The 27980-nt window shown below is 40.5% G+C and overlaps 2 protein-coding genes across 15 annotated transcripts in view; one reads left to right on the top strand and one right to left on the bottom strand.

Annotated features, from left to right (window-relative positions):
- The first annotated feature begins 23 nt into the window (after positions 1-23).
- TMEM165 (transmembrane protein 165) lies at positions 24-27980 on the top strand. The gene is made up of 6 exons (XM_031688103.2): positions 24-451; positions 9996-10221; positions 21252-21427; positions 21968-22150; positions 27015-27120; positions 27810-27980. The coding sequence occupies exons 1-6, from the start codon at positions 251-253 to the stop codon at positions 27884-27886; spliced, it is 969 nt and encodes a 322-aa protein (XP_031543963.1). The 5' UTR covers positions 24-250; the 3' UTR covers positions 27887-27980.
- The window catches only part of CLOCK (clock circadian regulator), a 138944-nt gene continuing 113917 nt past the window's right edge, over positions 2954-27980 (bottom strand). For 13 of the 14 annotated variants that reach the window (XR_012061539.1, XR_012061547.1, XR_012061528.1 and 10 more), the window contains 2 exons: positions 11866-12294; positions 2954-3079 (listed from right to left, as the gene is read on the bottom strand). The gene's annotated coding sequence lies outside the window, so the exon portion shown is untranslated. Of the gene's footprint in view, positions 3080-11860; positions 12295-27980 lie in introns of all 14 variants that reach the window. The other variant, XR_012061551.1, reaches the window with a different exon arrangement.

The raw sequence follows: 27980 nt of genomic DNA, 5'->3' as shown, positions 1-27980 counted from the left end.
GCACTGAGACAGTTGGAGAAATCGTGTGGCCACCGCGGGCGGGGGGAGGACGAGCCGCCGGCTGCGGACGCCGGCCTGCCCTGAGCCTCTGCCGGCCCCGGCCACTTCCCGCATGCTGCCGGCTCCTCCCTGAGCGGCGGCGGCGGCGGCGAGGCGTCAGGGACGCTCCTGGGGGCGGCTCGGGGTCGAGGCTTCCTGTCGCCCGCACTTCCTCCTGCGGCGCCGGTGCACGGCCGTCTCGGCCGGCGGGATGGCGGCGGCCAGGGGGAGCGGCCGTGCATCTAAACCCCGGCTGCTTCTGCTCCTGCTGGTTCCGCTGCTGTGGGCCCCGGCCGGGGTCCGGGCCGTTCCCGACGAAGACAGCCACCGGAACAAGGAACCGCCGGCGCCTGCCCAGCAGCTGCAGCCGCAGCCCGCGGGCGTGCAGGGCCCCGAGCCGGCCCGGGCCGAGGTGAGCGGGACGGGCCCGGGCAGGCGAGGCTGCGGAGCCGGCGGAGCCGGGTACCAGGCTCGTCGTCGCCAGAGCGCCGCCCTCGGCCCAGGCAGCCGGCGGGGGGAGGGGAGCCCGGTTGCGGCTCTCTGGGCTGGAAGACGGCTGAGTGCGCTTTCCCTGGGTCAGGCCTGGCCTTGCCTGTCTCCTTATGGGGGAGGGGAGGAGGGAAGCCGAACTAGGAGTCCGCTGTAAACCTTTAGTTCCGGAGGATAAAGATGCTGCCAAGGAATGGGCTTCTTGTTGATCAGATGTATCCTAGAGAGCTGGGAATGTTCATCATCCCAAGTAGAAAGTTTTTAACAGAGGGCAGCTGGGAGGCTTTTGGTATTCTCTGAGAATAATAACATCGGCTATTTCATTGTTGAAGCAGTTTATCCCATACTGTTTACCACATTCAGCTTTGCACAACTCTCACTTTTTTTTTTTTTAACAAGCTCTCGTTTGCAGGAAGTAGCCTTTAGGAAAGCACAGGAATCATCAGTCTTTGACAGTACAGAGTGCTGCAGCGGTGTGGGACGCCAAAACTAAATTTATAAGTATATTAGAATCCTACATTTTGGTCTTCACTAAAAGATATTAATTAACATCTTAATTTATGTTAGTAGAATCCCTTAGTCACTTGTGTTCAAGATCTCGGCAGCGTTTTTTAAACGCTCTGTACGCCCTGGGCTTTCTCCTCATTTCCAATTTGGACTCCTGAATTCAGGCCTTCTGTAGTCTCTTCTAATAGGAGCTCAAACCTCCCATTTCCACCCCAGGCTACATTCAGCCTGTCCCCATCTAACGAATCCTCCTGAACATTGAATTCCGTTTTCTCTCTCAGAAACCTCCAGCGAGTTGCCCCGCACGCTGATTTCAGCCCAGCCTCTTCAGCAGGATGTGCACGTTTGTTGGTGATCTGGCTCCAGTCAACACCTCCAGGCTGTTAGCCACCACTCCCTTGCTCACTCATATGCTGTACTCAGACTTGCCATGTGCTCTCTCTCTCCAACAAAAGCCCTTTCTAAATAAAAGAGTTTTAGTGAGCTTGAAGCCTACTGGTCAGAACTTTTCCCACCTTTCAAGAACCATCCGATATCGCCTCTCTGTGAAGGCTTCCTAAAATTTCCTGGCTGAAAGTGATTTCTCTCTCCTGCCTGTCACTCCTGGGCTCCGCGGACCCGGCTCGCCATTTCCACTTCTGAAATTGAACTGACATGCTGATTCATGAAACTCATTCTTAGTGTTCGTCGTTTAGCCTGCTGTCATTTAACTCATTATCAGAAATTTATTTAAAGCTATAACTATTTGGGGTTATGTAACTTTCCAGGCTTTGCATTAAAGTTTTAGTCAGATAGTGATTTTTGAGATAAAAATAGTGGTAGGTATGGCTATTAATACCCTTTTACACTGCTAGGAAAAATACAGCCATGTAAAATAAAGGCAGCAGTGTCCAGGGACCGTATGTAAGTGTCTTAAGGATCCTTGTCTTTAAAATTGGGGATGTGAAGGGAAAGGGAAGGCACAGTGTAATACGATTTTTGTCTTTACTGTCTTGGTATTTCACATAACTTTTGTTACGGATCAAGTGGTTTTTTTTTCCCCTTTGCCTACTGTACTGCAGTATATTGGAAGAGATTTTTTTTTACGTTTTCTAAACTAATATAAATATCATTTGCTTTTTTTGTCCACTTAATGAAAGTTAAGATGTGGTCAGAGTTCCTAATTTAATAGTCATTCACGAAAGCAAGGGTTCAGCATAGCCGAATATCTGAAAGTTTCAACTCTTTAACTCTTTAGCTTTGCAACTACAGGCAGCAGATCTTTTAAAGGGGTAGGATATTTAACCTTACCCTTTCATGCCAGTGAGTGTGGACTTCTGAAAATGGAGAGGGGAAAATCTCTCTGTTACTGGTAGGCATTTAAATGTAAGATGTATTATAAAAATGTAGCTGCATCTTATAGGGTGCGTTGAGGCAAGATTACTGAACTTCTAATAAGGTTTTCTACATTGATTTTTTTTTCCTCTATAATCAGATAAAAAAAAGTTTGGGGAGTTTACTCTGAAGTTATAGTTAAAATTAAAACCATGAAAAAAGCACTGTGGATCACTGGGACCCTTTCATTTATGCAGTTTATGCTTCTAGTGACGTACTCAGTTATTTTCTTCCTTCCCTGGGCAGAATATGTAATACAAGAAGCATTCAGTCCCTTTAGTTGGGGGAAGTCAGATGGATTTAATAAAGGTAATTTATAATTTGCTGCGTATTCTGGGAGGTCAGATGGATTTAATAAAAGTAATTTATAATTTGCCGCGTGTTCTGGAAGGCCAAAGGACCGCAGTTGTGTAACACTGTTGATAAAGCCACAGCAGCCTACCACCTGACCCAGTACCGATTCTCCTTACTGTATTTCTCCTTTACTGTTTCTTGGCATTTCTTTCATGTATTATCTTTTAACACAGAAGCTTTCCACACCATATTTTAATCATTTTCCCATTTTTATTAAGTTGCAGTCCTGCTCCATCCAATCCAAACTCCTAGTTCAAGGCTCTTTATGGCTGAGACTGAGGCCGTCAGGTGTGAAGATTCGTCTTACTGAGGGTTGCTATGTCAGAATGAAATGATCATGATGTTACTGCATTTATTTGTTGGTGTCCTACCAGCAAAGCGATTCATCACAAATAAAAATCAGTGAAACTAAATACACAATACATTTCAGATGTCAAAATGTATGAATACATTACAAAACAGTAACATTCTCAGAAACAAAGCTGTTAAACATTCATTAAAATAAAAATGTTATATATATTTGAATATAAATTAACAAATAACATTCATAAAAATAAAATATTATTTTAAAAGCAACAAACTAAACCATCTACAAGTAAAAGATATGAGTGAAAATTTATAATGAAGTACAATTTTAGTTTTTTATTTTAATGCAGTCTCTTAAAACGAAGTTTATCCATAGTGTCATTGTTTAAGTTACACATGTATTCTTGGGCACATTTTTCCAACTTCTGAGAAAGGTTTTTCTGACTTCGTACAGTAAAGTAATGGCAAGGAGACAGTTCTAAGCCAATTCTAAGCGTTTTCCTGTGACTCCTTTATCTTCAAATAATCTCACCTCTTGTATCGTAACTTTTGTTAAGGGACTTCGCTTTTTTTTTGCAGGGACTTTAGTCTTTTTTTTTTTTTTTGGTAGCAGGCTGTAGATTTTGTTTCAAAGAACGCATCTTCATCTTCTCTGGTTTCCTCATGTGTAGATGGAAGTTCTGATGCAGGTATGTGTGTCAATTTCAATACAGTCGCATATGTGTTCGTTTAAACTCTACAACTAGAATAGGAATGATTTTTTTCATTGTTAATTGTCATTTTCTTTCTTCTCCTGAAGATCATGGAAGAATAAAGGGCTACTCTCTAAATGAGGGAGTTTTTTCAACATTTTTCAATTTGGAGCTAATTTTAACTTTAAAGAAGAGTTTTATTCAGGAAGGTTTTTTTTTTTTTAATTATAAGTTGTTGACCCTACTCTCAAGATGTAAATACTTTGGGTTTCAGACCCAAAATAAAGTGCTGAAAGAGTGGCCTTCGTACTAAGGAAAACACTGTATTTCCTCACTTTCTGTAACACTGTGTAATTGAACAGTGGAATGCCAAAACTGGAATTACAGTCACTGCATCTGACCCTCCTGTACTAATCTAAGTGTTTGCTTCTCTGCCAGTACTTTCTGCCTTCATGTATCGGACAAAACTGTCATCGTTTCCATCCCTCTCTGTGTCCATGTGCCTGTTCTCCTCTGACCTCCAGTACTTTCCTTCCTCAGTATCTTTATTCTCTCCTTTTCTTTGGTGCCTGTGCCCTCAGGTTTCTTCAGTTTGGAGGGGGAAAAGGCCATTGACTTAGCTCTCCTTGACTGCATTCTATTTTTCAGTTTTATAAACCACATCTCTAACTAGGCAATTAGCTGCTTTTTCACTTTGCTTTAGTCTTATGTTATCTGGCATGAGCCCCTGTCTTTATTGAAAGGTCATTTTTGAAGGATACCTGTAACCTACCTAATGGCTAAATCCAGGGGTCTTTTCCAGTTCTTGTTTGACACTGTTAACTCTCCACTTTTTAAGAGTCCTACACCATCTCATTTTGTATGAACTTGAGGAAACTATTTAACCCTATTGGTCCTCAGAGTCTCCTCTTGTGTGCAGTTGGGATAACAGTTCTTAAGGTTTTTGAGTATCAAATAAAGCAATGTATATGGAAACACCTGGCATTTAGTAGCTCAGTGAAATGGTGATTGCCCCTAACTTGACCATCTGTGATGTTCTCCTGCCTGGCTCTCTAAATATCTAAGACAATTTTCTTTTCTCCTTTTCCCCACCCAACCCCTTCCCTAAATACAGACATTCTCTGAATTTCATGTTTTTCAGTGTAATCTCTGTCTTTTCCCTTGGAAAACTAATCTTGCAGAGCTCCAGCTGATAAAGTCAGGCTACCAGTAACCAAATACATATCTGAGGCTGGGTTGGCCTAACCTCAGGTGTCTCATTTCTGATGTCCTCTTGGAAACCTTTATTTGAAATGCTTTTTATCCTCAAATTGAATGTGTCTAAAGCCACACTCCTATTTTTATTCCTCTTTATATGCCTTGGAATATGAATATCATCTTTGATTCTTCCCCTTTGAAAAGTTCTGTTAATTTTTCTTTTCCATTGTGTGCAGAATGTTTTCCTTTATTTTATCCTCAACATTGGTCTTGTGTGGCAGGCCTCCTAATTCATCAGTCCGGTGGCTGGTGTTCTCTACTTGCCGTCCTGATCTATTAGTCAGAGTGCCTCCTTAATCATGTCTGTGTCTTCTACTCAAAAACTTTAAAGGGCTTCTTGCTTACCCCTAAGCTAGTTCATAAACATACTGGATTTTCAGTCTGGGCCCAATTTATCTTTCTTTATCTCACCCCAACTATTCTGATAATTTACTCCCTGATCTTAGACTATGCCTGTTTTCTTTCAAATTGTCAGTCCAGGGAAGAGGATAAGTGCATGTACCCAGTGCATTTTCAAGTTAGCCACTCCATGAGTGATGAGGACGAATCCTGCTGAGTCTTTCGAAGAGCCTTCTGAAATGAACCTCAGAACTGACTGCCCCACAGTGAAAGGTTGCCCCACAGGGCTTAACTCCTCCATACTGCTGGGTAGTGAATCAGTACCTTCAGAGCACTTCCCTTCTGGTTGGACCTGCCTGAAGTCAGTTACAACCTATAAGCAACTGGTCCTCTGTATCTAGAGTAAGAGATTGGGTCAAGAAGTTTTTGAAGTGGGGCATAACAGGTATCTCTAATCATGTGCCCGGTAAAAAAATCCAAAAGGTGAAGAAGAGTGCAGAATGAAAAGTGCTTGTATTCTAGCTCAGCGGTCAGCAAATGATAGTTTACCACTGACTGCCTGTCTTTGTAAACAGCGTTTTGTTGTAACAGAGCCATGCCTGTTCATTTAAGTATTATTACCTATGGCTGCTCTCAGGCTGTAGCATCAGAGTTGGGTAATGAACAAAGAGACTTTATGGCCCTTTTTCTTAAAAGTTTGCTGACCCCTGTTGTAGTCATCTTGGCTCCTTCCCTGGAAACAGACACCGTTTCCTGAGGTTTCCAGTACATTAACAACTGCGTATGGACTTTATATGCTTACCCAAATCTCTACTCCTCCACACACCTACCATGACTGTATACATAAGACATACCTTTTTCAACTTAAAAAATCTTAGTGTTTTTTTTCTAATTAGTATATATAAAACAATCTTAATTTTAGCCCCATGATATTCTAATATATGGAGCTGCCATTTATGTAACCAGTTCCCTGTTGATGGACACTCAGTCACTTTTGTCTCTTTTTATTGTTGCAAATGTTAACATTACATTTATACGTGTTTCTAGTACAGTTAACTCCCTGAGTGTTCCTGGCTCAGGTTTTATTTCAGTCATGTGCCTACCAGGTACCTGCCACGGTCTGCGTTCAGTTTGAGGGGAGTGGGCTCATTAAGGGGCTGGAGCTGTTGGGAGAGGGCTTGCCCAAGAGGTTCTACGTAAGTTGAATCTTGAGAAATCTGGATGAATAGGATACTGAAAAGAAAGTAGGAAGGGAAGGCGACTGCATGACTGAAGGCTTGTGGTTACCGAGAGCTTGACATGCTCTTGGGCTGCCCTGCCCTGGACCACAGCCCCGAGCCGTGTGGCGGTTCTCGGGCGCTGGAGCATGTGGGGCCAGTCCACGCTGAGGTTGCGTGAGGTGTGTGCAGGGAGTAGGGATACACTGGAGTCTGAAGACTTGGTAGGAAAAAAAAGTGTTAAGTATCTCACTGCTCACTTACAAAATATTCCTAGGGTGGTATTTTGGATATGTTGGGTTAAATAAAATAATATTAAAAATAATTTTATGTGTTTTTAATATGTGGCTACCAGCAATTTCAAAATTACCTTATGTGGCTTGCATTATTTTCTGTTGGACAGTGCTGCTCTGGCTCATCCTTCGTTATGGAGTGTAAGGTGCATTTGGGTAATTGGTATGTGATTAGATAGCAGATGTTGGTAGTTAACCAGTATTTGCATTTTATATCCTAGGCATAAGAAGGTCATTACAGTTTCTTACACAGTGAAGTAATGTGATGAAATTAATTTTTGGAAGACTAGCCTGGTCATGTTGTGGTGTGCTGTTTTAAGGGCTTATGTGTAGTAACTCATTTAATTCTCAAAACAAGCCCCCAGGGTATAGCTATCCCTCATCTTACGGATGAAACTTGAGGCACAGAGAGGGAAACTTACTGGCCCAAGGTCATACAGGAACTAGTAATGCCTTAGCCATGAACCCTGGCAGTTTGATTCCAGAGCCCACCTATTAAACCGCTCCACTCTGTCACTCTAAAGGTGAATTAGAAAAAGGAGATGGTCCTTGCATATAGTAAACACTTGGGCAGTTGACAACAAATGATTGAATGGTAATTGATTATTTTCTGCCCCCATTTAATAATATTTTAAGTTTTAAAAATCTGTCTCCATAATACCCTGGTACTTTTTAGTTCTTACCATACCATGGCTGGTGGCTCTTTACCACTGCTCTCCAAAATCAAAATGGTGTCTATTGAGGGCCAGATTAATATGTAACAAAAGCTGTAAGTTGATTTTTTTTGAAAGTTTTTAAGAATCCACATTTTTTGTTTTGCTTTGTGTCTAAGAGGCAAGTTTTATTTTATCCTCCTCATTTCACAGAGGAACAGGGAGGCTAAGTAATGTGGCCAAGGTTTTATGGCTGGGAATTGTAAAACCACGGGAATTTGTGGTTTTGATCGCTATTGTGTTTGTTTTTTAAAATAAACATTTTTTTGAGCTTGCAGCTAATTGGTTGTAAATGGTGAGTATTTATTCCTAAAATTTTTCTTGGATTTCAGGTCCGAAATATTTTGCAATGAAATTTCTTCATACAAAAGGTATATCCAAGATGAAAATGTTGTAGTGGTGAAAACTGAATTAAAACGCTTATTTATTTTTTTTAACCATACTTAAAGCTCATAGGGTATTGGAAGAGGAAGGAAGCTCATTTTTAAAGGAAGACCAGCATAGTTGGGATTAAAATGCTAATGATGAGAAAGCTAGAATCCCTTAAAATGGTACTTGCTTCATCAAGAGCTGGCTTCCAAGGCTGCCCATTTGATTTAGCCCTATCCCCAAATGTTTTCTAAAATGGTTAATTTCTAAATTTCCCCAATTTTTAGCACAGGAGTCTCGTCTGAGTAATGCTTAAAGGTTTCTGATCTTCACTGTGTAATTTGGGAGTCCAGTTTATGTCACGTGTTAAGGAATGGCACGCATACTAAAACTTTAGGATTTTAATCTTATTTCTGACTGGGGCCTTTGTAAGTGAAAGAAGTTCTGTTTATACTCTGTCAGCTCACATGCGGTCTTGGTTTTTTTTGTTGTTGATTTTTCTTTTTTATCTCTTAGGCTTCTAGAGATTCATAGGCTTTAAAAAATAATTAAGGATAGGCAGCTGGGATTGGAAGAGACCTTTAGAAGTGATTTCTTTAGTGCAGCGCCTCTGCCCCTGGGCACTACTGATATTTCAAATTAGATCATTCTTTCTTGTGTGGGAATTGTTCTGTGAATCATGTCCTGTCTGTAGCAGCATCTCTGGCCACTACTTTCTTGACGCCATTAGTTCCCCTTCAGCTGTGACAACCAGAATGTCTCTGGACATTGCCAGAAGTCTGCTGGGAGACATAGCCGCCCTGGTTTGGGACCACTGATGAGCACATTTCCTGTAGGTAGTGGTTCTTTTCTCTGGGTCTCTGCCCAGGGAGTTTACCACTTTCTCTAGCAGTCCACCTCAGCTTCCAAGACTCATCTGGTAGAAATCTTTTCTTTGTGTTAAGCTACAATCTAGAGCTTTTTACGTCTCCCTCTTGGGACCATACAGACTCATACAGACTTTCACAGTTACTGGAACAGAGGCATCCGGTCCTTCCCGGTGCCTTCTGTGATTGTTTTAGAGCATGAGTTTGGCAAGTTTCTTTTTGTAATGGGCCAGATAATAAATATTTTAGGTTTGGCCACATATTTGCAGGCTGCTTAAGGTTTTTGTTGCATAATTTTCCTTCCCTTCCCTCCCTCCCTCTTTCTCTTGTTCTTTTTTTGCAACCCCTTAAAAATGTACAAGTCATTCTCAGCTGGACTTAGCCTCAGCAGAAGCCTGCCAATCCTGGTTGTAAAGTCTCTTCCATCTGGGATGATCTTCAGAGGGCAGTGCCTTCTTGATAGGTGGTGCCTCAGAACCAGTACAGAACTTTGAGTAAGAGCTGAGCAGCATAGAAGATGGGCTTGTCACTAACTCTTTGAAGGGCTTAAAGTGCCTGCTCCCTGTTTGGAGCTTTGTCATGTTTTCAACTCAGAATGACCTTAACACCAGCCAAGACTCTGGCCTGTACTTTTATTAGGCCATTTTACACCCTTGGTTAGTTTTAGACTTTAGGACCATCCACATATCCTGCTATATTAGACATCATCTTAGCTAGAGCCAACTCTTGCTCTAGCCTGTTGAGAGCTTTCTGGATCCTCTGTTCTCTAAAATGTTAATGAAATTTCTCTCAGTTTCCTGCTATTTGGATGTTTGATAAGCATGCCTTGGTCTTATGTCCAAGTTATGAATAAAAACTTGAATGAGACATAGTTAAGAACTAAATCTCAACCTACAAATACTTAGAAACCAAGGTAATTTTAATGTGTGGATATAAGTGGTCTCTATTTTTTTTTTAAGTTCCATAGAATTGTACTTAGAATTTTAGCTCTGTAGAATCCCTGCCGTAGCAGCCATCAATCGGAGGTTGCTGTCGTTACCAATGGCTTTCAAAGATATTAGACAATAAATAAGCCTAATGATGATGACAGGAAAACAATCTTAATTCGCATACAAAATAAATTAATTTAAAATAATGACTTTTAAAAAAAATAGCTGATATTTTTTTTTTTTTCTTCCAGAAAGGATTTACACCAGCTGCTCCGGTTCTCACCAATAAAGAAGATCCAGCTACCCAAACGAATTTGGGATTTATCCATGCATTTGTGGCTGCCATATCAGTTATCATTGTGTCTGAACTGGGCGATAAGACATTTTTTATAGCAGCCATCATGGCGATGCGCTATAACCGGTTGACGGTGTTGGCCGGTGCCATGCTTGCCTTGGGCCTGATGACATGCTTATCAGGTGAGTGTGCTTTTTCCTCCTAATGAGTTTACTGAATTAGAGAAAGTATGGTGTGTGGCATTGAAGTGACTGAATCATTCAACTGGTTATGGTGGAATTTAGTTTGTGTTCCAGAATTTAGTCCACAGAAAATATTTTTAGTACATAAATTCTTAAATATCATATTGCACTTGTAAAATTAAATTTTCAGCTATTCAGTCAAGATACATACACCTCATTTATTCACTATTTTTTTTATCCTTTTGCTGTGGATATCCTTGCTTTTTTTTTTTCTTTTTAAGTCCAGATAGGTTTATTTACATCTGATAGCTTAGAAATAGGACTCAAGCAGCCACAGAGAGTTGCATATTTCCTGTTGAAGGACTTTTTTAATAATGAAGAGTCGCGTTCAGTGTATTGTGCTCTATTAAGCTATTCTTGCTCATTACAGTAAAAGAATGAAACATTCTTAGATTCCCAGTCTGTTACTATTTGAGTTCCTATTATTGTAGGCTTCAATTTTTCAAAGAATTAAGACCATGAGAAAGTAAACTTATTGCTGAATAATTAAACATAGTTTATTTAGTCTCTGATTCAAAAGCTGCTGTTAACCACATGGTTGGGTTGAAAATAGTTAGTTTTCCTGAGTCAGACTTGGATTGGAGTCTGATTATGCCATGTATTAACCTCATAATAAGTTACTTAACCTCTTTGAGCTTCAGTTTCCGTCTGTAAACTGGAGATAATATCTAGCTGCCTCATGGGGTTGTGGTTTGTATTAAAATGATTTCTTTATATTTCACGTGCTCAGCCATTCCCCCCCCCCCCCCCCAGCCTGCCTTAGGTTTCTGGTGAAACACAGTTTTAAAGTACAGAACAAGTTCTATTTCTGGCTGCTTGAATGCTTGTAAAAGTTCGTCTTTTTAAACATATTATAATGAGTATTTTACTGAATAAAATAATTTGACTACTTTTTACATTTTGGTTATTAGTATTAGCATTACTCATATCTCATAACAAAAGCAATTTTCTCTTCAAAAGCAAATTTTGATTCTAGGAAATAGGAAAAGTGGGGAAGGTTGGAAAAGTAGGGCAAAGTCACTTGTTGGGAATGAGTTTGAATAATATCAGAGAATTTATTTTTGAAACTTGGAGCCTTGAGGATAACTCGAAGGCTGCCCCCTCTCTGCCTGTCCCTCCTGGGAAGCTGGCTCCTCCAGTCCCCCTGCCCCTTCTCTGCAGTCAGCTCCTTTCCCTCAGCTGTGAGTGGCATCAGGCTGTCCTGTCCTGACGCCAGGCCACCTCCCTCTGGCTGCTGGTAGGGACAGCTCCTCTCACCCGAACTGTTTGAAAGAATGGGTTGTATCAGTGGTCTTCAAACCTCTTCTTTGTGTCTCTAAAATGAGCTTGAAAAACTGTGTACCTCCACTCACTTTTCATCTTAAGTTTAAGGAGTTGCAGAGACCTAATATTTGGTATATTGTGTAAAATTATTATGGTTGGTATTCTTTTCTTTTGAAATGTTTGTCTTGTGTTTTAACATTTATTACAAAATATTTCAATTCATATCATATTTGCAAACCGAAAAGAAATTCCAAAATCAGAGAAATTTCAGACATCATACATTTTTAACAGTCTTTCAAGATAGACTAAACACTACCTCACCCGTCATTCGTGTTTGACACATTTGTCTTCCCACCAGCCTCGCCCGCACGAACCGATTCCCCCACTAGATGGTTGAGTTCATTGTGGGCAATTTCAAGTCTGTAAGTGTGGGGGCCACTGCTTTCCTTTGCAGAATTTCCACTTTACCAGTGTTACTTCTTTCTTGTTAGCATTCCGGAATCGTTCCTGAACTGGCTTGTCTTTGGATTCTGAGTCCTTTCTCTGCATTCTATTTAGGGGCGGGGAGCTGCTGTTGGGGGTGGGTTGGGGTGCACAGGAAAGGCATGAACTCTGACGTCTTGGGCCTGGGGCTGAATCCGGCCTCTACCGCTGCCTCACTGTGCAGACAGGAGCTGGTCACGTGGCTGCTATTTGCTGAGCACCATCTGTGTGTGACGCTGCAGGCCTGCCTCAGTCAGGCCCCCTGTCCTGTTACAGATAGACAGAAAGCAGAGACAGTGAGTCCTCCTGGCTCTCGGCCAGTTGAGCTGGAATTCAAAGACAGCTGTGTCTGGTTCTGAATCCAGGGGTTTCTGACAGTTTTCTTCAGGGTGAGGGCTGGAGCTTGCCCAGTTTGCGGGGGGCAGGGGGGTTGAGACCCCCAAATCCTCCTTTAGGAAAAAACCTACTGTCATCTGTTTGAGAATTAGGAATTTACTGGGAAAAGTTTTGAAGCTAATAAGATATTGGAAAATAATTATATTTTTACTCCATTATGCCTTTCTAAGTTATTTAAGCTCCTGGTGACTCTTTGTCTCCTGTAAACTCAGGATAATACTGGTACAGTCCTTACAGAATTGTAAGAAAGATTAGATGGAGTTAAAATAAGCAAACCATCTGGTACAGGATCAGGCCTCCCCACCAGTTTGTTCTCTTCCCTCTTATAGAAACGCTCTGCGCCAGAAAGGGCTCAACTGTGCCCCGAGCGCAACTGAACCATTTATTCGGATATTTTCACATTATTTACAATAATGGCTAATTAATTCAGCAAATATTTATTTAGAACCAACTGTGTGTTTAGAAGTGTGTTGGGTCTGTGAGCGGGGATGGCCTGGTGCGAGGCGGGGGCAGCGCGGTAATCCTGCCGCCGTGAGCAGCATCTCTTCCTGCCTGTCCCCTCTGAAGAGCTGATGTCTGAGCAGCGCCATCGGGCATTCTTGTGTTTGGCTTTTTTCAAAATTTCTCACTAAAATTCAGGGTCATCAAGAGAGGTAGCATCTCACTTTTTGTGAGTTTGTTCCTTTGTAGGAGCAGCCATGGAGGAGCACAGGGGAGATGTGGATGAAGGAGTGGGATCAGGGGGAGGTAGGAGTAGCTCTAAGGTCAAAAGTATATCCTTGCTGGCTGGGCCACAGTGGGCCTGTGCCAGTTGCCCAGAAGCTAACATGGCACTCGCCTTATGTTCCCCGGGCCTTGGGCCTACATGGCCTATTCCTTTAAGACAACCCAGTGGAATCTGAGTACCGCTAGCAGTTTGATCTTCACCGTCACCACCAGCATCATTCCTTTAAAAAAAAGCATGAATAAATTCTTCTTTAACATTTGGAAATTTACATTGTTTTTTTTCTCCTTTAATTCTTATTTTCATTTACTTCCTCATAGAATCTTACTGTAATGATAAGTTTTTTGCTTGAAAATCTTTTGTGGATCACAGTATCTTATCTATCTGCAGCAAAAATATGCATATAAATTGAATTTTAGAAGATGCTGAAAATTTCCTTTAAGTCTCTAAATGTTAACATTTTTTATACTGATTGAGTTGTAGTTATTAATACACCTTTGAGCAAAGCAAAATATATCACAAATTTAAATAAACATTTTTTAAAAGTTGGAAATGCATCTCTTAATGAGATGATAGAACTCTTCTTTTAAAATTAGTTTATATGTTCATGGATGATACTTATTGCTAGAATGAAGCCAGGTTGAGAATCAATTCTGATCTCTTTTTTAAAAAATAGATAGAAGGGCTGAGAAATTTTATCCCTATAAATAAGTAGACAGGAAAAAGAGTGACATTATAGCCACGTCACTCAGTTCGTGGAACTCCTGGGTTATGTGCTAAAATCACATACTGCGCTGTCATCAAGTGATTTTTAATGATTTACCCGCTGACAGCTTAATAAGGTCTTCTGTCAATTTTGTTAAAAGCACAGAGTTGGAAACCGTCCAGTATACCAAAAAAAGTTTTTCTGAAATTCATCAAATGACTGTTCTTATACATGTTAGTCTTTTACTTAGAAGTAACTTGTGTAACTGGATATATTTAGAAATGATTGAGAAATTTGAAATATTTTTAACTTCAGCATACTTTTACCAATAAATGATTTCATTTTAAAAGTTGTATCATATCACATGTTTTAAATGTTTTTTCTGGAGCCTTGGAGGTGCAGACTTAGCTCATTCAATTTATAGGAGATGTCTACCGCAGTACCTAATTGCCATGCAGTTGCTCCACAGTAGACCAGAAAGTAAGGCTTACTTTCTGTCAGAAAGCATTTACTTGGTTTTTGACTGTAATACGCATGACAACCATCTGTTCAGGGCTGTCCTAAAATGGCTGGCTGGCTGGACTGGGCCTGGGACCCACCTCGGAGTGAGCTGCCTGGGAAAGTAAGCCCCTGGGATTTAGTGTTTCTCTCTGATGCTCTCTTTGTTGTACCAAGACCCTGCCTTAGGGAAAATGCATTTGTTTACACTGGTTGGGAGATGAAAGAGGCATGATTGCTAAGTAAAAATTATTCCTACCAAGGCCAAAGTACCTTATTCCTTACCCGTGACCATTATTTCCAGTGCCCCCACAGTGCCATTGTCACTAATGCCATGGCCTTTTTGGACACTCAGGTAAGACAGGGAAGACCCAAAGTCTTCTCTCTGGTTTGGGGTTCCTTGGTTGAGGACACTGGTATTGGCAGACCCCCTCTTTGGTGCTCTAGGATGTCTGTTTTTCCTTGCCATGGGGAAATGCACTACTGGAATGGGGGTGAAAGGCATCTCTGTAGAGTGGGCAGAGGGCAGCCGTGAAGAAGGGACGTGAGAAAGGAGAACCGCACACCGCCTCAGCTCCGAGCATGTCTGCAGGCCGAGGGGTTTTAGGGAAGAGTCCCTGGGGAAGTGGAACTTCTGCAAATAGATTTTTTTTTTCTGTGCTGTCCTACCCAGTAATTTTCTTTTATATAAACATTTCTTTATTGAGTTATTGTCATTTTACAATGTTGTGTCAAATTCCAGTGTAGAGCACAATTTTTCAGTTATACATGAACATACATATATTCATTGTCACATTCTCTTTCACTGTGAGCCACCACGAGATCCTGTATATATTTCCCTGTGCTACACAGTACAGTCTTGTTTATCTATTCTACATTTTGAAATCCCAGTCCCTTCCCACGCCCCCTCCCCCTAGCAACCACAAGTTTGTATTCTATGTCTATGAGTCTGTTTCTGTTTTGTATTTTTGTTTTTTGTTTTTGTTTTTTGTTTTTTTAGATTCCGCATATGAGCGGCCTCATATGGTATTTTTCTTTCTCTTTCTGGCTTACTTCACTTAGAATGACAATCTCCAGGGCCATCCATGCTGCTGCAAATGGCATTATTTTATTTTATTTTTTATAGCCGAGTAGTATTCCATTGTATAAATATACCACAACTTCTTTATCTAGTCATCTGTCTTCTGCCATCTGTCAATTTAGGTTGGTTCCATGTCCTGGCTATTGTAAATAGTGTTGCTATGAAAATTGGGGTGCATGTTATCTCTTTGAATTAAGGTTCCCTCTGGATATATGCCCAGGAGTGGGATTGCTGGGTTATATGGTGAGTCTATTTTTAGTTTTTTTAAGGAATCTCCAGTGTTTTCCATAATGGCTACACCAAACTACATTCCTACCAACAGTGTAGGAGGGTTCCCTTTTCTCCACACCCTCTCCAGTATTTGTCATTTGTGGACTTTTTAATGATGGCCATTCTGACTGCTGTGAGGTGTTACTTCATTATAGTTTTGGTTTGCATTTCTCTTATAATTAGTGATATTGAGCATTTTTTCATGAGCCTATTGGCCATTTGTATGTCTTCATTGAAGAACTGCTTCTTTAGGTCTTCTGCCCATTTTTGGATTGGGTTGTTTGTTTTTTTCTTATTAAATTGTGTGAGCTTCTTATATTTCAAACAAAAGACAAGATACAATAAACCTAGAAGAAAATATAGGCAAAGCATTATCTGACATAAGTCTCAGTGATGCTCTCCTAGGGCAGTCTACCCACGCAATAAAAATAAAAGCAAAAATTAACAAATAAGACCTAACTGAACTTATAAGCTTTTGTACAGCAAAGGAAACCATAGGCATAACAAAAAGACAACCTATCGAATGGGAGAAAATATTTGCAAAAGATGAGACTGACAAGGGCTTAACTTCCAGAATAAACAATTCATACAACTTAATAAGAAATTAAGCCCTTGTCAGAAAACTGCAGCTGCCCAGTTTTCCTAACACCATTTGCTGAAGAGACTATCTTTACTCCATTGTATATTCTTGCCTTCTTTGTCAAAGATTAATTGACCAAAATTTTGTGGTGTTATCTCTGGGCTCTCTGTTCTGTTCCATTGATCCATATGTGTGTTTTTGTGCCAATACCAAGCTGTTTTGATTACTATAGCTCTGTAGTATTGTCTAAAGTCTGGGAGGGTTATTCCTCCAACTTCATTCTTTTTCTTCAGTATTGCTTTGGAAACTCTGGATCTTTTGTGAATCCATATAAATTTTAGGATTATTTGTTCTAGTTCTTTGAAAAAAGTCTTGGGTAATTTGATAGGGATCACACTAAATCTGTAGCTTACTTTGTGTATTAAGGCCATTTTAACAATATTAATTCTTCCAATCCAAGAACATGGGATATCTTTCTATTTCTTTAAGTCATCTTTAATTTCCGTAGTCAGTGTTTTGTAGTTCTCCAAGTATAAGTCTTTCACTTCCTTGGTCAGATTTATTCCCAAGTATTTTAGTTTTTTGGATGCAATTTTAAAAGGGATTGTTTCTTTCCTTTCCTTTTCTGGTATTTCATTGTCAGTGTAAATAAATGCTGCTGATTTCTGTATGTTGTATCCTCCGACCTTGCTGAATTCTTTTATCAACTCTAGTAGTTTTTTTTGTGGAGCCTTTAGGGTTTTCTATATATAGTATCATATCATCCACATATAGTGACAATTTTACCTCTTCTCTTCCACTTTTACCTCTACCTCTTCTCTTCTCTTTGGATCCCTCTTAGTTCTTTTTCTTGTCTAATTGCTGTGGCTAGGACTCCCAATACTATAGACTAAACAGCATGCCACTAAAAAACTGATGGGTCAAAGATGAAATCAAAGAAGAAATTAAAAAATACCTTGAGACAAATGACAATGAAAATACAGCCACACAAAATCTATGGGATGCAGCAAAAGCAATCCTAAGAGGGAAGTTCATAGTGATACAGGCCTTCCTCAAAAAACAAGAACAATTTCAAATAAACAACCTAACCTACCACCTAAAAGAATTAGAAAAAGAAGAATAAATAAGACCTAAAGTCAGTGGAAGGAAAGAAATAATAAAAATCAGGGAGGAAATAAATAAAATAAAGATTAAAAAAAAAGGAAAAATCAAGCAAACCAAGATCTGGTTTTTTGAAAAAGTAAACAAAATTGACAAACCTCTGGCCAGGCTCACCAAGAAGAAAAGAGAGAGGACACAAATAAAATAAGAATTGGAAATGGAGAAATTACAACGAACACCACAGAAATACAAAAAACCATAAGAGAATACTATGAACAACTATATTGCAATGAATTGGACAACTGAGAAGAAATGGACAAGTTTCTAGAAACATACAGTCCACCAAAACTGAATCAAGAAGAAATAGATCATTTGAACAAACCAATCACTGAAAGTGAAATAGAGTAAGCAATAAAAAACCTCCCTGCCAACAAAAGTCCAGGACCAGATGGCTTCACTTGGGAATTCTATCCAACATACCAAGAAGAGCTCATACCAGTCCTTCTCAGACTCTTCCAAAAGATCAAAGAGGAGGGAGTACTCCCAAACTCATTCTATGAAGCCACCATCACCCTGATACCAAAGCCAGACAAAGACACTACCAAAAAAGAAAACTATAGGCCAATATCATTGATGAACATTGATGCAAAAATCCTCAACAAAATATTAGCAAACAGAATCCAACAGCACATAAAAAAGATCATACATTGTATTTAAGTTGGATTCATCCCAGGGACACAAGGATGGTTCAGCATACACAAATCAATTAATGTGATACACCACATCAACAAGAGAAAGGACAAAAACCACACGATCATCTCAATAGATGTAGAAAAAGCATTTGATAAAATTCAACACCCATTCATGATAAAAACTCTCACCAAAGTGGGAACAGAGGGAATATATCTCAACATAATAAAAGCTATATATGACAAACCTACAGCCGGCATAATAATCAATGGTGAGAAATTGAAAGCCTTTCCACTAAAATATGGCATAAGACAAGGATGCCCACTCTCACCACTTCTATTCAATACAGTGTTGGAAGTCACTAACACTGTTGTAAAGGCTTCAGTAATCAGCCTTCCTAATTACAGAGTTCAGTTTTCATTTCCATAAGCCCCTCAGATCACAGCCATGGGCATTCTCACCTTTTCTCTTGGCTTCTGTGACGCCCCCTGCTTCTAGTTACATTTTTACTTCTCTGGAAAAAAAACTTCTGTACCATAAATATTGACATTCCCCACAGTTTTATCCCTGGGCCATATTTTTCCCCTCACACTAATGTTCTTGTGCCAAGTGTTCTCAGTTTAAGTACTTATAAGCCAGTGATTTCTGACTTGATACAAAGCACTTGCTTAAAGAGAAATAACCTCTCATGGTTCGCAGAGCCAAAGAATTCCAGTGTCTGAGGAAAGGTTTCCAAAGAAAGAGGAAACTGAGGGACAGTAACCAGGGAAGAAGGACAGGGTTATAACGCCAGGGAGTTTTTTTGCTCTCTATGGAGATGTCAAGGCCGAGAACATGGGATTGTAAATGTCAGTAAGTAGTTGTTTTAAATTATCTGAAGATAAAAGGAAAACTAAGTTTAGGGGATTTTAAAAGATTTGCTACCTTTTAAAAATTTTAAAAGCCTTTTATGGAGAATATTTTAAATTTACAAAGTCGCAAGAATAAAATAGTGTAAGAACACTTATAAATTTTTATCTGGATTTACCTTTTTTAACATTTTGCCCCATTTGCTTTTGCATTTGTGACCTATCTATCCCTTTATCTATATCTAAATAAAGTTATGTATGTGCACACACAATTTATATACCTGTAGGTATATGTCTGTACATATGCACACAGTGTGTATGTCTATAGAGAAATACAATGTGTGCATATACATGTATCTTTATAGACAGATTAACACATTAGTCTATCATCCATGTTTTAATTTTGTGAGTTGACCTAATAATATTCTCTAATGCAGTTTTCTCCTTCCTGTAGAGGATCTAGTCTAGGTCAGGTAGTACATTTAGTTCTTTTTAGTCTTTTACTCTGAAATATTTCTATAGCCTTTTCTTATTTATAATACTATTTTTCTAAGATACAGCCCACCTCTTTTTAATGAGTTGTTCCTCATTTTGTGTTTGTGTGATGTCTCCTCACGATTATACTGAGGTTATGCATTCTTGGTTAGAACACTGCGTGGGTGATTCTTAAGTTTCACATCTGTAAGCACGTGATGTCCTTTGTCCCTCACTGATGTTAGTTTTGATCACCCGGTCAGGGTTTCTCTTGTAGACAGTCTTTTTTCTTCCCTCGGAGCCAATATGCAGTTTTTAAGGAGACACTTTAAAACAATACAAATACCCTATTCCCCAGAGTTTAGCGTCAATTGATGACTCTTACATGTTCTAAACTTTACTGTGACATTTGCAAAATGTTGGCTAATTCCAGTACTCTGTCCACATTTACCAGTGAGCCCTGGCATGCTGCTCTGAGAAGGACTTCTCCCTCCTCTCCCATTGGTTTGTCTATTTATTGTCAGTATAAACTTGTGAACTACTTTTTTCAGTGGTTTATAACTAATTACTTAACTATCTTGTTCCCTAAATTGTCCCGGATTTGGTGGCTGGGAGTCCCTCCAAGCTGACCCCTGTGTCCTTGTGACATGCTGTCATTTGTTTTCTTCTTCCTTTCTTTCTAGTATAAGACGACAGTGCAGTTCATCTTGTAGTCCTCTGCCTAGTCCAGGGATTAGCCATTTCTCTAGGAGCCTTTTAGGGGAATGGTATTAGAAACCAAGGTCTGGGTGCACATCATTGTTACTGAGATGTCTTTGCTTCTTGGCTTTTTCAAGTAGAACTCGAAAATATACGTCTGTATCATGTGTGTGTGCGGGCATATATACACACGTACACATATGTAATTTGGACATGGATATGCACATAAGCATAGATTTGCATTGCTAAACATGCTTTTTAAATCTTTTTCATTTTGTAATATAATGAAGTGGGGAATGGGTTACTTATGCAGTTGTATATTTGATGTTCAGGCAGTTTTTTATGTGTTGTGCCCATTTGATGAAAAGAGCTGGTGAAGTAATACGTAATCACATGTATTATATATATATATATATGGAAATATCCTCTGGACCTTCCATAGTTCTTAAGTTTTAATTACTAACTTCATATTATTGATGCAAATATGTTTCACAGTTGGGGCTTGGGTACTGTATTTAGTTCCAAGTATAGTTTTTTATATATAATTTACACAGTTATCTTCTATATTTAATGATAGTGAAGAATTGTACTGAGTAAGTTTGAGTCTGTTATGTTACTTTATATATGTGGAATTACTAGTTTCCTTTCTTAAGATATACGTATTTTTAATAGTTGTAGAGGAGCGGAGTTTGTCATGCCACATGAGAATCTTGTCATGATTCTTCACTGTAGAAGTTTGTAACTGAAAGATTTGTGATGAAGAAATGTCACATAGGGCAGTGGTATAGCTTCTGGGTTATAAGGTCATGGGATCAGTAGAGGGCATCAAAGTTGACTTCCCACGCATGACATGTGGCCGGCCAGCCCCTGGCTGCAGGTGTCTGAGAGGAGATCTCTGTGAGAGCGTGTGGAACACCTGCCATCTTCGACTACACCACTGATTTTTTGATGAGCTGTACTATGTCATTGGCTAGACCTAAGGGTTCAGTGTTAGTGGAGGGTAAGAATTAGATTTTAAGGTTATTATGTTTTAGATTAGCTTCTAATGTGAACCATTTTCCCTTTAAAACAGTGGCAAATTGTGATTTCTGAAGGTAACTGATTCTTCTGTTGGTGTGTAATCTGCGAATTAACCAGACTGTTGCATTTTCTTCCAGTGTTGTTTGGCTATGCCACTACAGTCATCCCCAGGGTGTACACGTACTATGTTTCAACGGCATTATTTGCCATTTTTGGCATTAGAATGCTTCGGGAAGGCTTAAAGATGAGTCCGGATGAAGGTCAAGAGGAGTTAGAAGAAGTTCAAGCAGAATTAAAGAAAAAAGATGAAGAAGTAAGTCAGAGCACTGTTAAGTACCAGGACCAAAAAGGCACTCAACTATTAAGAGTAAATACTGTCCAGGGGTTTTCAGTGGTCATGCACACCTGTGATGCGTGTGGACTGCACAGAAATAGCTATTTTGCTTAGTTTCCATTCTTAATCTGGCTCTGGTGTGACTCTGGGTTAGTGTGAATGTGGTGAGAAGAGTGAACACGTGCAATCAAGTTCCTTAATTAGACTAATTATAAGCTCCTGAAAAAGAGGAACTGTAGTTTATCATTTTCTTTCCACAGCATCTAAGATAACAAGTGATCAGTAAATATTGTTTGATTTATTTTGTTGGGGAGAAACAGAAGAATTGAGAATATAGGACTTGGCTGCTGTGTGAGACCAGTGGTCCGAAAGCCAAGTTTGGGGTCACATAACTTTAGTTCCTCAGGATATTCCCAGAGAATTTAAACACCTTTTAAAGGAAAGATTAAGTAATTTTGTGCTATACTGACTTGGTTCCTGAGATTAATGTCTTTTATGCTATTTTTTTTTTCAATTTAGTTCCAACGCACCAAACTCTTAAATGGGCCAGGAGATGTTGAAGCGGGTACAAACACAACGATACCTCAGAAAAAGTGGCTGCATTTTATTTCACCCATCTTTGTTCAAGCGCTTACATTAACGTTCTTAGCAGAATGGGGTGATCGCTCTCAGCTGACTACAATTGTTTTGGCAGCTAGAGAGGTGAGTGGTACTTGAGAGATGACTGCTTCTGTATTAAAACTCAGTGTAACTAATGCTACTTTGCTCCAGAGGGACACTGGGCAGACTCAGGGTGGGCCGTGGGGTGACTTCATGTGCTAGACTGTTTGTTTTAAATCTAATCACCCTGCAGCTCTTTAAAACCAGCCTCTCCAGTTTTTGCCATCGGCCAGATGGCTCTCTTTTGACTCCTTTTCCCTTCAGTTTTGCCAAAACGATGGTGTGGCAGTTGCTGTGACTTAGTTTTCTTTTCTCAGAACTTTCCTTTGTGAACTTGTTGAGGACATAAATTGGTATATTATTGTTGGAGGCCAATTTGGCAACAAATACCTAAAGCTTTAAAAGTAGAAATCTTCGGGTCCTTCCATTCCTTGTGCAAAAGAAATGCTGGTGTGTTACAAAGGTTACTTAGAACATTTGTTAAGTCGGCCCCACAACGCTGAGTCCTAGGAGGGTGGGCTAGAGAGGCCGCAGGTCACCTTGCTCTAGGCTGGCTCTGCAGGCGGAGAACCTGAGGCCCGGGGGCAGGTCGGGAGGGGGGCTTGTCCGAGGGTGTAAGCTGGGTGGTGGCCAGGAGGGACAAGGACTAGAGCCAGGCCGTCTGCCTTCCAGCCTTCTCTGCTGCATCTGTTCATAGTTGTCAGATGCCACTCTTCAAAGATAACTGTTTTCTAAGAAAATGTTTTATCTTTATTTCTTTGGAGGGGAACGGTGAAGTTTTTACACATGCAAGTGAAGAGCTGCCGAGGGGGATGTGGAGGAGAAGCTGCTGCTTTTTTTTTTTTTTTTAGACTTTTTTATTTATCCTTTTTTTTTTTTTGGTGAGAACACAAGTTACCCTCTTAGCAAATTTCAATTTTACAACAGTATTAACAACTATTTTATACATTGGATCTCAAGAAAAGTCACCACTTTATATATTGGCTCTTAAGACTTTATTCATCTAACTGAAGGTTTGTACCCTTTTACCAACCTCTCCCTCTCCCCCTGCCCCCCAGGCCCTGACATCGCTGACCCATTCTACTTTCTGTTTCTATGAGCTCACTTTTTTTTTTTAATAAAGATTTCACACGTGAGTGAAGCCATGCAGTATTCATCTTTCTCTGCCTGCTTATTTCATTATGCTTATTCCATTTAGCATAATGCTAGGTTTATCCATGTTGTCTCAAATGGCAGGATTTCCCCTTTTTTAAAGGCTGAATATTCCGTTGTATCTGTGTACCACATCTTCTTTACCCATTCATCCATGGACAGACACTTAAGTTGTTTGTACGTCTTGGCAATTGTGAATAATGCTGCCGTGGACATGGGGGTGCAGATCTCTCTTTGAGGTGATGGTTTCATTTCCAGAAGCGGGGCTGCTGCACCACGTGGGAGTTGTGTTTTCACTTTCTTGAGTGACCTCCATACTGTTTGTCCACGGTGGCTGCACCAGTTACATTGCCACCAGCAGTGTGCAAGCGTTCCCTTCACGTGCTTGCCATTGTTTATCTTGTGTCTTTCTGATGGTAGCTATTCTAGCCGAGGTGAGGTGGTATCTCACTGTGGTTTTGGTTTGCACTTCTCTGGTAATTAGTGGTGGTGAGCATCTTTTCATGTACCTGTTGACCATTTGTATGTCGTCTTTGGAAAAAATGTCTATTCAGGTTCTTTGCCCATTTTAAAAATCAGGTTGTTATCAGCTCTTCTTGATCTTAACTGATGTTACTTCTTTTTGTTTTTAACTTTTTTTTACTGAGTTATAGTCATTTTACAAGGTTGTGTCAAATTCCATGATGTTACTTCTTATCTCATTTATGTCTATTAAATTACATTGTTTTTAATCAGCTGGTAAGATTTTAGACAACAAGCTTGATTTGAATTTTTTTTAACTCCTAGGAAATATCTATCATAAAAAAATAAATTAGGCTGCAGTTTAAAATATAAACATGAGTTGAAGGCCAGGTTTAAGGCCTGTTTTGTCAGAGAAACCTTAAAAATCCTATATCTTGAAAAAAGTAGGAATTTTTCATTTGATTCCCATATTTTAAAAAAAAAGTTTTTTTAAAAATGTCATTTCAGTGGCCTTGCTCTATATTTTTAATGATTTCGAGCCTTCTTGATTGGCAGTCAGGTTGCCAGGACTGGAACTTGAGAGCAGGCAGTTTGTGCTGGTGGCAGTGGTTCTGCATGGTGATCTGTCATGGCTGCAGTCATCGCACTTTTCGAAAGCCTGTCATCTAAATGGCCAGAGTGGCATGTGAAAGTCTCAGGTCCCCCGGGTTGCCTCTGTGCTCCAGCCGTGCTGACCGGGCTTGAGTCTCTGGCTGCAGCCCCTCCCTGCGACCCGCTTCCCGGTGGTTCTTCCTGCATGTTCTGGGGTGACGCAAGATAATGCACGCAGGGTCCCCGACCCAGTGAGCACTGTCAGCCCCCTTCCGCACTGTCAGCACCCAGGACGTGGAATGAGCTCTTCGGGGGCAGAGGTGCAGTTGTCTGTGTTTGTTCCCTTAGTAGTCCTAATTGGGGCGGGGGCTGATTTTTTTGTATAAAGCATGCAGTAGTCTGGTTCAGTCCATTGTGGTCTGAACTTCACTCCTGACTTCAGTATCATTTAGTGTTCCCGTGTTGGGTTTCACAGCCCTAGTGTCCTTTGAGATGTTGATGGGTACTAAGGAAGGAAAGAAAAACGGTTGGGGAGAAGGTTCCAGGGTCAAATAAATTTGGCAAATAATATATTCTGGTTTCTTCGTTTTGAAGACGGAGCATAACAAAATAACAAAGACTGAGAAATCCTGTATTAAAGGAAACGTTTAATTTTATCTAATCCAGTGATTTTTCAAGTATTACTTTCAAATAGAATGGGATATTAGTTTTAGACAAACAGAATTTGGGGCGCGTAGTCCCACTCTGCATTCTTCACAGCCGGGGACGTGGGCTGCTTCCCCAGGCTGCGCGCACAGCCGGCCTCCCGCGCACGGGAGGAGCAGAAGTCGTCGCCCTTTCACTCCTACCGTCACAGCCACGGTCCTTTCCTGCCTGTATTTGGATGCCAGTCCCCCGTGCTCCACTTAGCATAAATCTTTGCCTCTCTTCCAGCCCAATTTTGTGAGCATTTTAGCATGCACAAGCTTTTCTCATCTAAAAAGGTTTTACCCCTTCCTCAGTTGTTCCTCGTCAAATACGAGCTTCTTGCTCCCCTTCCCCCAGTTTCAGAGGGCTTGGCTGTGATGGGAACAGGAGTTGGCTCTGCATCCTCGCTTACTAAACCCACTGGACTCTAGCTCCTGACCGCACCGATGCTGTTGGTTTGGTGCTTCGCGTTCACTGCAGCCACCAGCAGGCCCTGCTGTGGTCAGCGTGGGAGGCCAACTGCTTGGCCGCCTGTTCAGTCTCCTTCCTGGCATCCCTTCAGTGTTGCTGTCCTCGTGATCGTGCTGTCCAGGCCTTCGCACCTCCTCTCCTGGGGTTATATTCAAGCCCATAGCTTCTTTACCATTGAACTCAACTGACTCTTGAACGTCTCCGTTTTTAACTCCTGTTGGCATCCCCACCCCTTTCTCCACTGCTTCCTCTACCCTTTTAATCACATTGGTGTTGCCATAATTTATCCGGGAACTGTGGGTGAGGAACTCGCGTGTCATGCCTGGCTTTTCTTTCATACCGCTTACATTCACTTATCACCAAGGTCTATCAGTTATGCCTCCTTAAGTTCTCTCGAATCCATCTGCTTTTCTGTGCCGTGAGTCTCCCACGGCAATCCAGGCCAGCGTCGTGTCTCACCAGGACTGCTGGAATAGCCTCCCAATCGGTCACCCTGCCTTCAGTCTTCTTGTCCTCCAGTTTGCTCTCTGTACTCGACTTTTAAAGCATAAACCTGTTCTGCACTCCCCAGCGAAAAACCAATCAGTGTCTTAAAGTCTAAACTCTAACCTTGTAGGGGCCTTGCTGACCTAGCCCCTCCTGCCTAGGCGGACCCTTGTCTCGTGACTTGCTGGTTCTGTAGAAGCGCCGAAGTGCTGTGCAGTTGTCTCTTCCTGCTGGCCGGCTGCCTAGTCGGGGCCTCCGGCCTGCTCTTCAGTGCTGGCTTTTCTGGAAAACTGTCACTGGTCTTCCTAATCTGAGTGCCTCCCATTTCCTTTGGTGGCCAGTGTTTACTGAATGAATACTGTGTCCTGGCACTGAACCAAAGCACTGAGGACATAGGGGACATTAAGAGAGGCAGGGTCTCAAATAAAACAAAAAAGCAGCCTCACAGGTATAGAGAATGAACTCGCCGTCACGGGGCCGCGGGCGTGAGGGAGGCGGGCAGAGGGCAGTACCGTGGTAGGGGAGCAGGAGGCACAAACTGCTGGGTGGAAGACGGGCTCGGGGGTGTATTATACAACACGGGGAACAGAGGCAACGTTTTGTAATAACTGTGAATAGAAGGTAACCTGTAAAAATTGTATAAAAATTTTAAAAATTAAAAAAGAGAGGCAGGGTCTCTGTTCTTAGGAAGCATAGACTGCACGGTAAAGGCTTGCTTAGTTTCTTCACAATATCAAATGTTGTCTGCGGGAAGCTCGTCACTTGAGCTGAATGTTGCCTGTGAAAGAAGTTCAACAACTGCTGAAAGGTCGAATTCGATTGCTTTGATCTTCCACGCTGATTTTTTTTCTACTTTTATCTTTAGTCTTAGGTATAACTAGAGTGTATTCCTTCAAGCAGCTATTATAATTTTCGTAAATTATACACCTGAATTTTCTTAGAACTGTTTTATGCTTTTGTTGCTGTTGCTGACCTTCTTCAGTGCTTGATAGTTACCTTTCTCTGCTGGCAGTTTCAGCTTTGGTTTTAGATTAATGTTGGTCATATTCGTCTCTAGGACCCCTACGGCGTAGCAGTGGGTGGAACAGTGGGACACTGCTTGTGCACCGGGCTGGCAGTAATTGGAGGAAGAATGATAGCACAAAAAATCTCTGTCAGAACTGGTAAGTTGTTTGTTTGTTTTTTTAACTAGAAAGAAAGTATCATTTAACTCTTAAAATTACTAAGAAAGATTAGAAAAAGGGAGTTTGTGTCTTTTGAAGTAGACTTGGTCTTTGTAATGACAGTCTCTTAGAAGTCCCATGTATTGGTCCTGCTGTTGTAAACAGGGACTGTTTTTCACGTGCATAGATGTTAATAAAATACAAATCATCTAAAAACATTACTGGATTCATAGTAGCTCTTTGTCAACATATTTAAGTCGGTGAAACAATCATGTGGAAATATGAGAACTCTTTAGCTTTAGAAATGTCTCTTACAAGATTGGGAATCATAGGTGATCACATTTACTGATTCTGCTGAAAATATCCTGGTAGTTCTTAGAAGATGGAATAAAAAGTCTCTTCGCTAGTCAGAAATTGTTGAAAAAGTTTTTGTAATTGTTTTAAGATGAATTACAGTTCTATTTTTGTGTGTCAGCACTCTCATTTTAATATAATTGTTATTAAAACTGCTGGAAAATAAACTGAGTCAACTGTTCAGAGTTGGGCATGTTAAATATTTTGCTGTGGAAATGAGGTTTAAGTGTTTCAAATTTGTTTTTAATGTTTAGTAGATTAGAAAAATAAAGGGCAACGTCTTAGCTTATTTAGGGGAATTTTGCTTTATTTAACTTTTTTCTGTTCTCTTACAGTGACAATCATAGGAGGCATTGTATTTTTGGCGTTTGCATTTTCTGCACTATTTATAAGTCCCGAATCTGGTTTTTAACAAGCTATTATTGTTCATTTGTATTTAGTTTAAGATAGGCAACTTGTTATGTACATGGTGTATATTATAACTAAAAGTGATGGAAAATACTGTA

This window comes from Vicugna pacos, chromosome 2 (genome assembly GCF_048564905.1).
Source record: "Vicugna pacos chromosome 2, VicPac4, whole genome shotgun sequence".
NCBI lineage: Eukaryota > Metazoa > Chordata > Mammalia > Artiodactyla > Camelidae > Vicugna > Vicugna pacos.
The sequence above is the reverse complement of the archived record's forward strand: the minus strand, read 5'-3'. Positions and strand labels throughout refer to the sequence as shown.